Source organism: Gouania willdenowi, chromosome 19 (assembly GCF_900634775.1).
Source record: "Gouania willdenowi chromosome 19, fGouWil2.1, whole genome shotgun sequence".
In the NCBI taxonomy this organism is placed as follows: domain Eukaryota; kingdom Metazoa; phylum Chordata; class Actinopteri; order Blenniiformes; family Gobiesocidae; genus Gouania; species Gouania willdenowi.
The window spans coordinates 26576161-26594103 of NC_041062.1; the positions used below are offsets into that span (position 1 = coordinate 26576161).

Below are 17943 nucleotides of genomic sequence, written 5' to 3' on the forward strand. Positions count from 1 at the left end.
TAGACTGGAGAACATCTAAAGGCCTTTGTAGAACACCAGGTGTCTTTAATATTCAACCTCTCCATAATATTCTAATTTTCTGAGATATTTAATTTAGGGTTTTCATTAGTTGTCAGTTATAATAATCAACATTAAAATAAACACTTGGAATATGTCAGTTTGTGTGAAATGAATGTATAAATTATACAAGTTTCACTTTTTGAATAGAATTACTGAAATAAATCAACTTTTTATTGATATTCTAATAATATGACCAGCACCTGTAGATTAAATCATTTGTTGTTCTTTGAAATATGCAAATTAGTTATTCTGCATGTGACTATTGTCTTTCTTTTAAAGCTACAGCAAAAAGCGCTAAATAGCTGGTCTATCATTGGTTAAAAATGTAAACAAAGCTCCACGTTCTCACTATGTCATATCCAGGCTGGCTCTGATGAAAGACACAAGCTAAATGCTAAAACACTACACATTGTTTAATGCAGATTGGATAAAAGAGCTGGATTTTATTTCCTAAAGTAATCTTGACTCATAATGGCTGTTATATGACGTTATATGACGTTACATGACGTTACATGACGTTACATGACGTTACATGACGTTACATGATGTTATATGACGTTATATGACATTAGATGACGTTATATGACGTTATATGAAGTTAGATGACGTTACATGACGTTACATGACGTTACATGACGTTATATGACGTTATATGACATTAGATGACGTTAGATGATGTTATATGACATTATATGACGTTAGATGACGTTAGATGACGTTATATGAAGTTAGATGACGTTAGATGACGTTATATGAAGTTAGATGACGTTAGATGATGTTATGACGTTATATGACATTAGATGACATTAGATGATGTTATATGACATTAGATGATGTTATATGACGTTATATGATGTTATATGACATTAGATGATGTTATATGACGTTATATGACGTTATATGACGTTATATGACGTTATATGACGTTATATGACGTTATATGACGTTATATGACGTTATATGACGTTATATGACGTTATATGACGTTATATGACGTTATATGATGTTATATGAAGTTAGATGACGTTAGATGATGTTATATGACATTAGATGATGTTATATGACGTTATATGACGTTATATGACGTTATATGACATTAGATGACATTAGATGATGTTATATGACGTTATATGACGTTATATGACGTTAGATGACGTTAGATGACGTTAGATGACGTTATATGACGTTATATGACGTTATATGAGGTTAGATGACGTTATATGACATTATATGATGTTATATGACGTTATATGATGTTATATGACGTTATATGACGTTATATGACGTTATATGACGTTAGATGACGTTAGATGACGTTAGATGACGTTAGATGACGTTAGATGACGTTAGATGACGTTATATGACGTTAGATGACGTTAGATGACGTTAGATGACGTTAGATGACGTTAGATGACGTTAGATGACGTTAGATGACGTTAGATGACGTTAGATGACGTTAGATGACGTTAGATGACGTTATATGACGTTATATGACGTTATATGACGTTATATGACGTTATATGACGTTAGATGACGTTATATGATGTTATATGACGTTAGATGACGTTAGATGACGTTAGATGATGTTATATGACGTTATATGACATTAGATGTTATATGACGTTATATGACATTAGATGTTATATGACATTATATGATGTTATATGACATTAGATGACGTTATATGACGTTATATGATGTTATATGACGTTAGATGACATTAGATGTTATATGACATTATATGATGTTATATGACATTAGATGATGTTATATGACGTTATATGACGTTATATGACATTAGATGACATTAGATGTTATATGACGTTATATGATGTTATATGACGTTATATGACGTTATATGACGTTATATGACGTTATATGACATTAGATGACATTAGATGTTATATGACGTTATATGATGTTATATGACGTTATATGACGTTATATGACATTAGATGTTATATGACATTATATGATGTTATATGACGTTATATGACATTAGATGACATTAGATGTTATATGACGTTATATGACGTTATATGATGTTATATGACGTTATATGACGTTATATGACGTTATATGACGTTAGATGATGTTATATGACGTTATATGACGTTATATGACATTAGATGACATTAGATGACATTAGATGATGTTATATGACGTTATATGACGTTAGATGATGTTATATGATGTTATATGACGTTATATGACATTAGATGACATTAGATGTTATATGACGTTATATGATGTTATATGACATTAGATGATGTTATATGACGTTAAATGATGTTATATGACATTAGATGATGTTATATGACGTAATATGATGTTATATGACATTAGATGACATTAGATGATGTTATATGACGTAATATGATGTTATATGACATTAGATGACATTAGATGATGTTATATGACATTATATGACGTTATATGATGTTATATGACGCTCTGTGGAGTCAAAGCAAAGCTGCCATTGGTTGATATGCTCTGACAGACTGAAGAAGCTTCTTATTTTCATGATTATGTTTTGACATATATATATATATATATATATATATATATATATATTATGTAGTATAAGTTTTCAATTAAGTGGTTCCAAACTTTTGAGAACTTAGGTTGGTTCATCTTCTGTAGCAAATTTTTTTATTCACAATGTAAAGGGTAAAGAGACACTTTTTACATTAAACGACACTTCGATGCAAATTTCTAATTCTTCTGTGTAATTTTACGGTGGTTGGCGACCAAGGCAAGCAGCATTACCGCCCGTCTATAGTCAACATTATCAATTATTATTATATAGCATTATTGTATACAGGGCCTAGGTTGCCATCTGCTGGAGGGGTGCCAAATTGTACCTCAAATTAAAATAATAATTTAAAAGGTATAACAAACGTGAAACACTGTACATGTTTTCTGTTAATTAAATATTGATATTTAGAGCGAGAGACAAGATGGGAGCATCATAAAAACAAGAGAACATATAAAACACCAAGAATGCATGGTTAGAAACTTATAACTTCAAATATATGTTTAATGTTAACAAGGCCTGCAATGTAACCTATTATCTAAATAAATTCATGTTTACCATTTACAATTATTCAGATGCAATGAGAAGGTATTTGTAGCTTAACATTGCATTGCCTATAATTCTATTGTGTTGTTTACACATTGTGTTCTTTGTTTTAACATTTGTGTTACTGAGTAATAAAAACAAACAGGACAGTAGAAATGTCCCTGTACTGAAACTTTAATATTTTAACTGTTTTGCCTTTATTTTGGATTTTCCACAGTTTCTCGTTCCTTTTTCAGGATGTTTCCATCAGAGAGCGACTCGTGAAGATTCAGTTTTGATTGGATGTTATTATTATTATTATTACATTACGGCAGCATGTACAGACACATGTGATGGTGAATGAATGTTTTCTAACATGTGTCCAGATACTGAATCTCCTGCATGTCAGTGATGGAATAAATAATCATATTCATATATTCATCGTGTATGTGTGTGTGTGTATATGTGTGTGTGTGTGTATATGTGTGTATATGTTGCTCAGACCTTGGCTGGTCCAGTTCAGGTTCTCCTCAGCCTCTCTGAGCTGAGCATTGATGTCTCTGAGTCGTTCCTGGACCAGAGGAAGTTCTACGTCCAGCAATGAGTTCATCACCTGCAGCCAGAAGAAGCAATAGACAGTGAAAAAGGTGATGGACAGAGGTGTGCTGTGGTATGTGTGTGAAACAGTTTCACTTTTTTAATGGAATTACTGAAATAAATAAACTTTTTCATGATATTCTAATTATATAACCAGCAACTCCCGTCCCTAAACCAGCTCAATGTAGAAAAATGGACATTGAAGCGTTTGCGCCCCCTACAGAGTGAAGAGAATTCAATATGGAGCAAACGTATTATAACGCACTCCTCCTACAGCGTTTCACTAAAATCACTGGAGATCATCTCGTCCAGGGATCTGCAACCTTTACTTTACAAGGAACCATTTAACCTCATCTGACCAGGATTAAAGTCCTCCTGTCTTCTCAAATACAGTGAATTTAATTATATACAATTAAAATTATACAGAATGTTTGATTTCATTTAATTTATATTGATCATGTAAATTAAAACTTAAAAACAGTTTAAAATAAAATAAATAACATCAATAAATAAAACAGTATCTTCATCTTCAAATTCTTACACATCTCAGTTTACATGAACACAATGTTTATAAAGAAGATTTTTTATAGTTAATGTATATGAAAGTCTATAAAAAGGAACATGAATATGATAACAAATGATCATGTGATCAACACATGCTAATTACTCATTTCTTGCCACACATCAAACATACATATTTAACCTGTACATTGGTGGTTAAATGAATCTGTTCCCACACAATTAAAATCTGTATTTTCTTCCAGAAATAGTGTTTTTGTTGGTTTAGTTTCTTACCAGGGATTTAAAACTTAAGGTTAGTCACAGGTGGAGGAAAGTTGATGGTCTGTAGATGTTGTAGGAGGTGAAGTAGGAAAGTGCTGAGTCATTGTACAATGTGATTTATTTTAGGTTAAATTGTTATATGATGATTTTATTTGTCATTAATCATTAATAGCCTCTGTAAAAAAAATAACTATTTATTTTGATAGTTTTTTTCTAAAGCTATACGGAGCCATTGTATAAAAGTGCGGCAAAGGCGGCACAATTTGGTGAAAGCGACGCGGCAAAGGCGACGCGGTGAGGGCGACACGGTGAGGGCGACACGGTGAGGGTGAGGGCCGTTTATCGCTGCTTGAGGCTATATTTTTATTTTATTCGTTGTCTGTATTGTAGACATTAAATATGACTCAGTGAGGGTCTGCTTACAACAGCTGTGACTGTTAAATAATAGTTTTTATATTTATTTGCATAAGCAGTTGTGAAAGACCTTATAGTGAATTATTTATATTATAAATGTTAATGCTAGTGTAGTATATACAGTATAATAACCTGCTGAACAGTTCATATTAGTATCTGTGGCAGACAGGAATATAGACATTACTATTGAAAGTGTCACTTTAAGTCACTCATTGAGTGATGATGTCACTGTTAGATAAACAGGTTCTAAATGTGAGGAACCACTTCCTGTTCCTGATGTTGAATCTGGTTCTAAAACCCAACACTACTGGTGAAAACACTTGTTTTTATGTTAAGCTTTTAAAGAGGCAAAAAAGAAGTTGTATAAAGTGATGCATTTATAAAAATAATAATAGTAGAAATTATAAGTAAAATGTGCACTTTTTTGAACAGATCTATTATAGATCTGTGTTATATAGAACACAGATAGTTTGTTTGTGGATCAGAACGACCTTTTCTTTTTTTTTTTTTTTTTTTTTTTTAAAGGATTTTTTTGGCTCTAGTGGCCTTTATATGACAGTTGCTTGACAGGAAGGGGGTGAGAGAGAGCAGGGAATGACACGCAGGAAAGGGTCCCAGGCCGGGAATCGAACCTGGACCCGCTGCAGGTGAGGAACTACAGCCTCCGTACATGGGGCGGGCGCTCAACCCACTGAGCTACACAACGCCCCAGAACGACCTTTTCTTTTGTTAACACAATTATGTGTTAACAAAAGAAAACACATTATGAATCTTTTTAATATTCAGGAAACAGTTTCTCTCTTTATAGATTAGTTCATAACAAACACACAATTATTTACTGAATCTACACATACATTATAACCTTTAGGGAAAAAACACAGATGTTCCACTTTGGATTTATATAAATATATATTAATGTCAAACATTAAAATCCAATATAAAGAAATCATTGCTCACTAAAAAAAACATATTCCAGCAATGTTTGAGAAGAAGCTGAAGGAAACATAACATGTATCTAGTCCTGGTTCTATATTTAATACATTTCAACTATTTCACAAAGAACAAAACTAAATGTGATATTTCAGTAAATATGAGTGTATAACGTACATATATATAAATACACACAAATATAAATACAAATTTGCTTATAAAATAATATTTTATTTATTTCTGTTGTTACAACTTGTAACAGTAATATTAAGGGAACGCCCATAAACTGAGATACACATGTTTTCTAAAGTAGTCTGGGATGTGTATTAATGAGTTATTAGTACAGTGATCACTGACCTTGTTGTATTGGCTCACAGTGAGCTCTAAGTTATCCACGTAGTGTCTCAGCTGCTCCCTGCTGGTGTAAAGCTGTACTGCAGTTTCAGGAATGACCAGCGTGTGCTGAGTCTGCAGGTATTTCACCTCTCTGAGCACGGACGATAACTGTACAAACAGTCATCAACATATTCATGTGTGTGGATCAATTATAATTGTAATCACGTAATTCATCATTAATTACAAGTATGCCGTAATTATAAATGTTGCTGTCGTAATCATAATTACAACATTTTAATTGTAAGTGCCATGAAAATGATATTTTGTCAAATATAATTTAACGCTAAACTGTTGAACCATGTTACAATTCTATGTACAGTTCTACACATATGTAGTTCATTATTATTAAAATATATTTCATAACAAGCTTTCACATATTTTACCATTTAAAAAATAAATGAAATCTCGGGCTATACTGACAGATAAAACCCACACCATCAATATTAAACCTATATTATCATTGATTATGAATCATAACAAGGTAATCAATAAATAGGAAATAAATTATATGATAGATATTAGTTGTTAGTGTATTTTACAGCTGATTTAAGACCAGTTAGCATTAGAGATGCTAACAGAAAGCCAACACAACTTTTGTTAGGTTATTTATTAAAGGCTTAGTAATTGAGAACATATTTGTAATTGACTTTCTGAGGGGAAAAAAATACAATTGTAATTTAATTGTAATTGGAAAAAATGCTGTTCATTGTAATCTTAATTGAATTGTAATTGAACATGGATAATTGAGAGCACAATTGTGACTAAAAAATGTAATTGAGCCCAATCGTGTGTGTATAAAAGGTAAAACAGTGAACTTCAGCAGTAAAATATTAGTATGTGATTTAGATCAGGACAGTTTGCTTTACATTTACAGTTCTGCATTAATTTGATTGGTTCTAAACCACAGCAGATGATTGGCTGTGCCCTGGTGACCCCCTGGTAACCCCCTGGCATTTAGCACTATATCATATCATGTTAATGTTACACTGTGAAAATAATCAGACTAATGAACACTGCTGACAGTTAATAAATGTCAGTGTAAAAGCATCACATGACTTCTGTGGGTTTGAACATGAGAACCTGTGGACTGAAGTTGACAGAGATGAGCTGAGTGGACGAGTCTCTGATGATCAATGGTAAACTCAGGTTGTTCTGGGAGCTGTGGGACACGCCCTCCGCCCAGGTCTGGTACAGGGAAGTGGAGTATCTGGAAAACACAGACACTCTCTCTAAACGGCTCTGTGTGCGTTCAGCGTCTACATCCACGGTGGTTATATAGCACGTGGTGAAAATATCAGCGTTTATAATGCCGTATCCCTGGTTACATTTGCATTTTCCGCCGTTCGCTTTCAACACAGCCGTAGCCATTGCCCACCATAACATCCGGGTCCCGTCAATCGATCTAAACAGTGAGCGGTCAAACAAACATGAAAATAAATGCTTTGAAATCACCAAATAAGTCCAAAATGACACATGCACACACACACTCGCTATGTCGAAGATGTTCATTAAGTTTCAGGTCAAACAAACACTGCGCCATAAACACACACACACGCAGACATTTCTTGCTTTATAGATATAATATAGATATGTAAGTAAGTAAGTAAGTAGTTTATTTATAAACTGCTCTATAAAGTGCTTTTTATAGATAAAATCACAAAGTGCTGTACAGAGTTGTGGTAAAAGTACAACACAATAAAATAATAAAACAAGAGTGAATAAATATCGTAAGAACAGCAACATTAAAGGACAAATAAAAATTAAAATCCAGTAACTAAAAGCTTTACTGTAAAGTAAAGTCTTCAGCAGTTTTTAAAAGTGACCACACAGTTGAGCTCCCTGAGAGACTGGTGCAGGTTATTCCAGAGTCTGGAACACCAGGTCTCCTCTGGTTTTACATTTAGTTTTTGGGGTCTTTAGGAGACCCTGACCTGAAGACTGAAGGCATCGCCCTGATGAGTAGGGGTCCAACAAGTCTGAGATATATTTAGGGGCCTGACCATGTAATGCTCAGAACGTGAGAACTAATATTTTATATTCTATGTGAAACTTAACTAGAACCAGTGCAGAGTAGCTAGAATGGTGGTGATGTGGGATGTTCTAGAAGCACCAGTTAAAAGTCTGACAGCAGCTTCTGAACGATCTGGAGTCTGTTTAGGGTCGACTTATTAAAACATGTAAAAACAGAATTACAGTAGTCAATACGAGATGATATAAATGTGTGTATGACCAGTTCTAGATCTGATTTTGATAATAAATACCTCACTTTAGAGATATATTAAAGTATAGGGTGGAGATCCATTGTATGAATGATTCTCCAAAGCCAAATTTGCCAAGGACAGTAAGGAGGAATGACCAGTTGATTCTATCTAATGCTTTTTCTGTGTCTAGTGACAAGATTATTGTTTTCTTTTTAGAGTTCTGTGCCATGTTGATCAGATTAAACAGTCTTCTCACATTGTCTGTGGAGTGTCTATTTTTAATAAATCCTGTCTGGTCTTGGTATATAATTGACTGTACTACTTTCTCTAACCTGGAAGTGAGTGCTTTGGAAATAATTTTTATGTCTGTGTTAATAAGTGAGATGGGACGGTAACTTGACGGTAACATGGGGTTTTTGTCTGGTTTAAGTAATAATTTAATGTTTGCTGTATTCATGTGACCTCCTACATGACCTTTATTTTTAATCTCTGTTACTACTCTGAAAAAGAGCAGAGCCAGCATTGACCAGAAGTGTTTTAGGAATTCATCAGGGAACCCATCTGGACCTGGTGCTTTGCCTGTTGACATGCTGTCTAAAGCATTTTGTAGTTCTTGTAAGGTTAATGGTGAGTCTAAGGTGGTTTTCTGATCTATGGTGAACTGTAGTAGGTTTAAGTTATTGAGGAAGGTTTTATATCTTCAGGGTCAGGGTTTAAATTTGAAGAGTATAAGTTTTGATAATAATCATGAAAAACCTTATTAATGTCCTGAGGTAAGTTTAAAGTTTGACCTGAATTATCAGAGATTGCCGCTATGAAATAGTTTTCTTTGTTGTGTTTAAGCTGATTTGCTAAATATTTGCCTGATTTATTGTTGTAGTCAAAGTTTTTGTATCGTAATTGCTGTAAAATAAAATCCGTTTTTTTAGATAAAATTATGTCCAGATTAAGTTTTGTATTTTGGAGTTTTTTCCATAAAAGTTCAGACGGGTTAGCTGCGTATTCTTCTGTAAGTTTCTTAATTTTTTCTTCAATGGTTTTTTCTGCTATCTGTTCCTGTTTTTTCTTATAAGAAGAGTATGATATAATCTTCCCTCTGATGACAGCCTTGCCTGTTTCCCAGAGTAAGGACGGTGACACTTCCAGAGAATGGTTTGTTAATAGAAAGTCCTCCCATTCTTTTCTTATCATTTTACCAAATTCGCTGTCATTAAGTAATGAAGTATTAAAGCGCCACAGAGAGGATACTTTCTGATTAGAGTCACACTTCAGGGTGAGAGATATCGGGGCATGATCGCTAATGATTATAGGATGTATTTTAGAGGAAATCTTATGTGCAATGGATTTATTTGAGAGAAAAAAGTCAGTTCGGGAGAAGGATTTATGCACAGGGGAGAAGAAGGTGTATTCTTTTTTAGTTGGATTGTTCAGTCTCCATACGTCTCCTATTCCAAGATCATCCATGTAATTCATCAATACTTTATTAAGATGAACGTAGTCATCTTCCCGTTGCCATGTCTCCGTAATGAACATCAGATCCAATCCGCGGAACATAAAAAGGTCCTTCAGGAGGTGACATTTGTTGGCTAGCGATCTAGCATTCTGCAAGCCGAGGCGTAGAGTCACTTCCTCGTCGGCCTGTGTAGAGCTGCGGCGCAGCGGACGAAGCCACCCGAGATCCACACCCCGATGTCGGTGACGGCATCAGCGGAGCGGCGCTTCGAGCGGCAGGTGACGCAAGCCGGAGACCAGACGCACTGGAGCCACGGGCTGAATCCACCGTAATCCATATGTTAACTGGCATCCAGGGTCAGTCCCAGGGTTTGACCTCCAGAACGCCTTTATCCTCAACAGGACTCCACCACGTTTACCCCGTTTTTTAACACGCTTCCTCCGGAGGACAGGTGAGCGCAGCAGGAAGTCAGGTACTGACGCCAAGTGAGGAGGAAGTCTGGATGTTTGATCCTTAGAGTTGAAGCCCAGACATACATCATGTGAACGATTAAGAAGAATAAGTTCCTGACGGTTGTAAACTATCAGCACAGTGATGTCTTTGCACAGAAAACCGATCAGTGCGGCTACAAACAAAAGTTCAAGCAGAGCGGGCAGACGGTACATGCTGGCGCCATCTTGTTCCAAGATATGGAGTAAGAAACAACAAAGGAATGACATAATTTATCATCATTGATGACTTTTTCCACTGTGTATTTTCTGATTTTGTGGCGTTGTTTTTGTACGTAACATAATCAACCTGTATATCAGTGGATTCAGCTCAGCCTGTAGTTTCACGTAGGCTGAAGCTGCCCCCGCCGGCGGGTCTGTTGGGATTGAAGAGGTTAAAAACATTCAATTGTTTTGAAAGGTTTTGATTATTGTTTAATATGTTTTAACAATAGCAAAAAAAACAAGATATTTCATGATATCAAAAACGTTTTTAATAAAATGTATTTGTGGAGCTGATCTCTCCTTAGTGCTGAACACTGCCCCCTGTCTGTGAGTCCTGGTACTGTCTGACTCACACTAAGCATTTATTGATAAATAATAATAAATATTGATCTATCAGTAACACTGTGTCAGTAAATGACTAATCAAACATGTTGATTAGTGATATAAAGAGAAAAAAACAGGCTGCTCTGATTGGCTGATCCATTGCTGACTGAGTGATGTCACAGGTGAAGCTGCCCTTTAACTCCTCCCACTCTGTTTATAAAGAAAACTTAAATCATACAGAAAATACATTTATAGAGCAGCTAGTGACAGGTGAACTTTATCTGATAATTGTTAGTATTATACATGATGTCAGCTGAGGCTCCGCCTCCCCTGACTGTATGTCACTGGTTACATCATGTTACACTTTTACAGCAGAGGTGAAAGTAACAGATTACTCAGTACTCAGATTACTGTAAGTGAGTTGCTTTTGTGGGAACTTGTCTTTTTTTTTGAGTATTTTTCTAAATCAGAAATTTTACTTTAAATATGTTTTAAATGAAATACAATAATTTGTTACATTTTTACACTATTACGGAGTAAATTATTTTTATTTTAAAATGATCAACAGACATTGTGAAACTACAAAAAAATGCATTAAACGTAATGTATTACATCATAACCGACCAATCAGATTAAACGTAATGTATCGATACTTAGATACTGATCACTTATTTATGTTGAATTGAATTAATTGGTGTTATTTTATTCAAAAATAATTGCACATTATATTTTCTACAGATGCCTTTGTGGAAAATAAATAAATTAAGTTCTAATTATGATAGATTGTGTTTCTTCCTTTAAGAGTTTCTACATGAGATGTTTACTGTATGTAAGGGACACGTACCAAGATTTATTACCAACAATAAACTAAACTAACTAATAACTTTTACTATTAGTACTATTTAATTCAGCTACTTTTTACTTGTACTTGAGCACAAATTCAATAAACTAACAGTACTGATATATAAATATATATTTTTACAGGCAGGCGAGAACACTCATTTAATTTAACGAACACAGAAAATTAACAAAGCCACAAAACGAGCAACTAAAAGACTAATGATTGAATGATTTACTCAATTACTCTGTCATTAACAAAGGCTCAGTGTGTGTGTGTGTGTGTGTGTGTGTGTGTGTGTGTGTGTGTGTGTTGGGAGCAGACAATACATCAGGCCTCTGTATGGCTATAGCTGTATCATCTTTAAATTGTTCTGATTATGATGAAGACTTGTGTGTGTGTGTGTGTGTGTGTGGTGTGTGTGTGTGTGTGTGTGTGTGTGTGTGTGTGTGTGTGTGTGTGTGTGTGTGTGTGTGTGTGTTGCTTATTGGATTTGTGCTGTGAGCTTCATTTCCTGATAGAGTCACTGCAGACACAGAGACAATCAAACAGTTCAGTCGTAGCCATAAATCACACTGCATTGTGTCTGTGGGGGTAATGAGTGTGTGTGTGTGTGTGTGTGTGTGTGTGTGTGTGTGTGTGGGGGGGGTAAATGAGTGAGGGGGCGCGGCTTGTTTCTCACTCAACAATATGTATAATGATGGCGTGCAGCGTCGGAGACAACATAACAAGGACTGTGATGTGTTGTTCATCATCATCACATTAACACTATAGGACACACACGCACACACACACGCACACACACTCTGTTGGATTGTCTGAGTCTGTTTCTCATGATGAACTGATCTTCATCACTAACTGTAAAGCTCTCACACACTATTGATCCCTGCATGCACCACTTGATCAATAAGTGATAAGTACAGGTTATTGTTGGGTTAAACAGCTTTAATGTGTTTGTTCATACAATGCTCTGTAATCTTACACAACTGGTTTCAATGTCACTAAATCATCAGTGTGATGTCATCTGAAACAAATAAATATAGAATCTATTACATGATGAATGACATGTACAGGTAATGTTGAACGTTATATGCCCATGTTGGCAAAAAAGTGATCAATCAGAAAACAATAAAAGACAACTCGTTATAGCTTAATGTAGTCCTCTTTATACTGTCCCCCTAGTGTGCTAGGTTTAAAAAAGGCGAGCTTACTTAAAGCTGCAGTATGTACGTTTTTTGGCATCATTTGGTCAAAAATCCATAATCATCTTTGATTACAGGTCATTTCAACACATTTTTAGTCTCAAAATTTATGTATATATATCTATATATATATATATATATTTTTTTTTTTTCCAATTGTTTCCAAATTATTCAATATTCACACTGTAAATGTTTAGTTTGATCTGATCAATACTTTATAGATATGGATAATATAGTGAGGGGGTGTGTCCCTATTTTTCTTCCATGTTCATCTTCCAATATATCTGTAACTCATCACATATAAAGGTAAATATGGTATAGTAATAAGCTCCACCCACTCTCTCAGAATATAGAAATAGATCTGCTATACATCCTATCTGGTGGACATGTCAGCTCCTCTAAATAGTCACTAAGTCAGTGTGTGTTTGGGTCTGGAACATGTTTGGGTCTTCAGTAAACTACTTAGCATATGTCTCAGCTCCCTGTAATGTGATCAGCTCAGAGCTATGAACATAGACTGTTCACATCACTAATGATTAGTCACAGATATGCATTGGTTCTACACTCACATGCTCTGGAAATATGAACAATATACTGTTTTTTTTTACTATTTTCATTGTTCCATAACGACATGTGGAAATGTAATAAATAATCTGATCTGTTTTAGTTTATAGTATAAATGTTACTGTTTATTGGGGAATAAAACTATTTCTATTTATGTGACTTTTATTTTGGACTCAAACTTTGGGTTATTTCACCACTGATGAATATCTAAAATATTGTAGATTGGCTCTGTGTCTAATAATAATTTATTATTTATTAGTTTTTAACTTGTAACATAAAAACCATTTTTAAAACATATTCATTATGAACAAATTGCTCTGTGTGTAATCACAGAACAATTGGTGAAAATTAAGTAATTTTTTGCAGACAGAAGTGTGTGGACCATTGATAAAATCTATAAACAGAACGTTAAAAGATTCAACCAATGAAGACAGAATCAACTGTTGAACGTAGAAATAGAATGTGGAAGAAACGATGTCATCGTGAGGCAAAGAACGTTTGTTATGGGGAAACGTTTCTGCGTCCTGGCCACTTCAAACACCATCTAAACTCATTTAATATAAGTTCATTTAATATAAGTTCATTTAAATCAAGTTCATTTAAATCAAGTTGTTTTAAATCAAGTTGATTTAAATTAAGTTAATCAAAACCTGATCAGATTCAGTAAATCATTGATCCCTGAGGGGAAATATGGTGATATTAATGCTGCTCTCATACATCTTTATATGACAGAATATTAATAATCCATGTCTATACAACTTATATCTATATTTTAATTGTATCTTACTCATTATTTTAAATCACATTTTTATTTGTGACATACATTTTTGTTTAATTATTCTTTTCTTTTTTTCATTAGTATTTATTGTTTCTTCACGGAAGCTAAAAACTAATATTTTCTAAATTATTTTTTTAAATGTTTCGTTAAAAAAAAGCAAATTAATTTTAAAAATTAATGCAAAAACAGAGAAATTGGAGAAAAAAAATAAAAGAGAATAAAAATCAAAAAGATAGGGCCCTACATTAGTTGAAATGTGTGAACTAGAGCAGATATGACACGTAAAAAATACTGCTTTTATATCAATTTATCAAATGAACAGTGTAGTTTACAGAAATGTAGTGGAATTAATAAAGACATTTATTACTAAACACATATTCCTGATTCTGAGGATCTGTCGCTAACATCTTGTTGTCGGACACCACAGCACACCCTCATTGGGTTACTTTACACACTAATGGGCAGGTGGTCGTAGCGTTCCAGCTGGTTAAACTATAATAAACAATAATGTCAGTACTAATGACAACACTTGTTTATGATTCCATAAAATGATGTAAAGTAGCAAAGCTTCATATTCATATCTGAGTGCTACGCAGACCTCATTAAACATCTGATGTTTATTCATCCAGATGTGAAGGCCACACAGGTGTTTCACTTAGCCACTCACACCTGGAAATAACTCCCGTTTACCAACACATTAGCATCTTAAGCTAATGAGCGTAGCATGCTACGATGCTCACACACCTGGGATTCAGGTGAAATACGTTAGAAAAATAGAAAGTAGCAGATAAATGTTTACATAAACACACACAGTCACATGCTAGCACGCTGAGTTAGCATTAAATAAACATTTGAAGGTTTACAGCACGCTACACAATGAGACACATGTTTATAATTTATCAATAGTTCTCTGTGTAAATCAGTGATTTTATTATTATTATTATTATTATTAGGGGGCCAAGCCTGCGGGGCCACGTATGCTTACATACACGGTTCCTCGGACCAGCAGTGCTAGCAACCCTATTGTAATCGTTCCGATTATTATGGTTACCTTTTATTTTTTCCTTAGGTAAAAGTGGTGCTGCAGAATAAACCGTGCTAGGTCGGGCGGTGCCCTTTGGTGGGTGGGTCCAAAACCCCCAGGGGACCTTGGACGCAAAAATTCACATATGTTCGCCAGCAGGTGGCGCTATAACAAAGGTCAACGCGTTTTGGCCAATATCTCCCACACCGTTTGTTGCAAATTTAAAACCTTCATATCCACAGATTCCTTGAATAGCACTGAATCACCTGGGCTAGGCCACGCCCAATTCCGCCGAAACTTTTCTCGGAGCAAAATTGCAAAAACTGGAAAACCTACTTTTTCAAACTCCTCCTTGGGGTTTTGTCCAATCAGCGTGAAACTTGGCACGTAGAGTCTTCAGTTGGACGTGATCTAAATTTGAGAAAACTATTTTGTTCGGGCCAAATATGCGCAAATTATTAACGAGTAAAGTTTTCTAGCTCGCTATGAAAACGCAAACTGGCGCATATCTCGGTCAAATTAAAAGCTAACAACACCAAATCTGAGATCCTTGGTTGCCATGAGACTGTGGGTGCATGCACCAAATGTGAATGATGTAGACCACTAGGGGGCGCTACAAATAAAGAATATTTATATATCTTAAATGGCAAGACCAATATTTACCAAATTTGGAGGGTATGATCTTCAGTCCCTCCTGAGGCGATATCTCAACGTTATTTGTGATTGGTCAAAGTGGGCGTGGCTTACTACATCATACCACATAAATAAATAAACATTTATTTCTGCTGAATTATTATGTTGAGGACAGTCAAATTTACAGGGTAGATATAGAAGACCACACAGACCACTCGTACCAAAAATTGCCCCACTAGGTGGCGCTATAATGGCAAAAACATTTTGGCCTTTAACTTTCACATCTTCATAAAATTCATATCTACATGTTCCCTACATAGAGTCGCATCTTCTGACATAGGCCACGCCCACTCCCACAGCATATTGCTCTTTGTAAGTCACGACATATCAAAAACCTACTTTTTCAAATTCATCTTTGGGTTTTGTCTGATCAGCGTGAAACTTGGCACGTAGAGTCTTCAGTTGGACCTGATCTAAAGTTCAGCAAAAAAATTTGTTCAGGCAAAATATGTGCAAAAAATAACGAGTAAAGTTTTCTTGCTAGCTTAAAAAACGCAAACTGTTGCATATCTTGCTCAAAATAAATGCTAACAACACCAAATCTGAGATCCTTGGTTGCCATGTGACTGTGGGGGTATGAGCCAAATTAAAATAAATTAGGCCTCTAGGGGGCACTGCAATTATGAGAGATTTATATCTCTTAAATGGCACACTGATTTTTACCAATTTTGGTGGATATGACCTTGGGTCTCTCCTGGGACCGTGTCCCAAAGTTAATCGTGAATGGTCAAAGTGGGCGTGGCATATTACTACATAACATATAAATAAACAAACCTTTATTTCAGCTGAAGTATTATGCTGAGGGATGTGAAATTTACAGGGTAACTATAGAAGAGCACACAGATCACCCATACCAAAAAGTGCACCACTAGGTGGCGCTATAATGGGTGCAAACACATTTTGGCCTGTAACTTTCACACACTTTAAATCACATCTTCCAAAACTTCATATCCACCTGTTCACAGCGAATGGCACGTTGGCCTGTGTTCTGACGCTCGCCCCGAGTCCGTCATCCTTCGTGACGTACTTCCAAGGGCTCCGCAAAACCTGGGGGCCGAGTCACGCGGGAAGGCTTGGCCCCCTTTCATAACTGCTTGCAGTTCTAGTTATTATTATTATTATTATTATTATATCAACCATAGTTCAGATCTACTAGCAGGGTTGGGGTCAATTATCCATTTTCATTTACAACTCAACACATTTTTTAATTACTATTACGTCTTTATTTATCCATGTTCAATTACAACTCACTTATGGTGACGATGACCAGCATTTTTACTGATTACAATTAAATTAAACTATTATTTTCCCCCTAAAAGTCAATTCCAATTATTGTGAATTACTGATCCTTTAATAAATAAACCTTATTAAACGTAACATTCCTCTTGTGTTAGCTTTCTGTTAGCATGTCTAATGCTAACAGATCAGTTTGTCCCATGTCTTAAATCAGCTGTAAAATACACACATAAATATTATCTATCATCTAATTAGTTTGTCATCTATTGATCACCGTGTTAGGATTCATAATCAATGAATATATTGGTATTAATATTTATGGAGTGGGCGTGTGAGCCTTTTTACTGTCACTATACACATAGATTTATATTTATTTTTAATGGTAAAATGATCCTAAAAAGAAGTGACAGGTTGTAGGAAAAGTTGATCTAAAACATATTTTAATAATTACAGGTTTGTGTTTCATTAAATTGTAAATGACTGTTTTATAGAATTTTCCCAACACCCCAAACCCTCCCACTCCTCCAGGCTGAGCCCCCCACTCCTCCAGGCTGAGCCCCCCACTCCTCCAGGCTGAGCCCCCCACTCCTCCAGGCTGAGCCCCCCACTCCTCCAGGCTGAGCCCCCCACTCCTCCAGGCACCGAAGTGCAGCTGTAAAATACATAGATTTTTAAA

The 17943-nt window shown here is 35.1% G+C and overlaps 1 protein-coding gene across 1 annotated transcript in view; it reads right to left on the minus strand.

Annotated features, from left to right (window-relative positions):
* The window catches only part of dnah9 (dynein, axonemal, heavy chain 9), a 294000-nt gene that overhangs the window by 247904 nt on the left and 28153 nt on the right, over positions 1-17943 (minus strand). Inside the window, 3 exon segments of the mRNA XM_028475526.1 lie at positions 3626-3734; positions 6203-6349; positions 7322-7448. Coding sequence (XP_028331327.1) covers positions 3626-3734; positions 6203-6349; positions 7322-7448 — 383 coding nt within the window.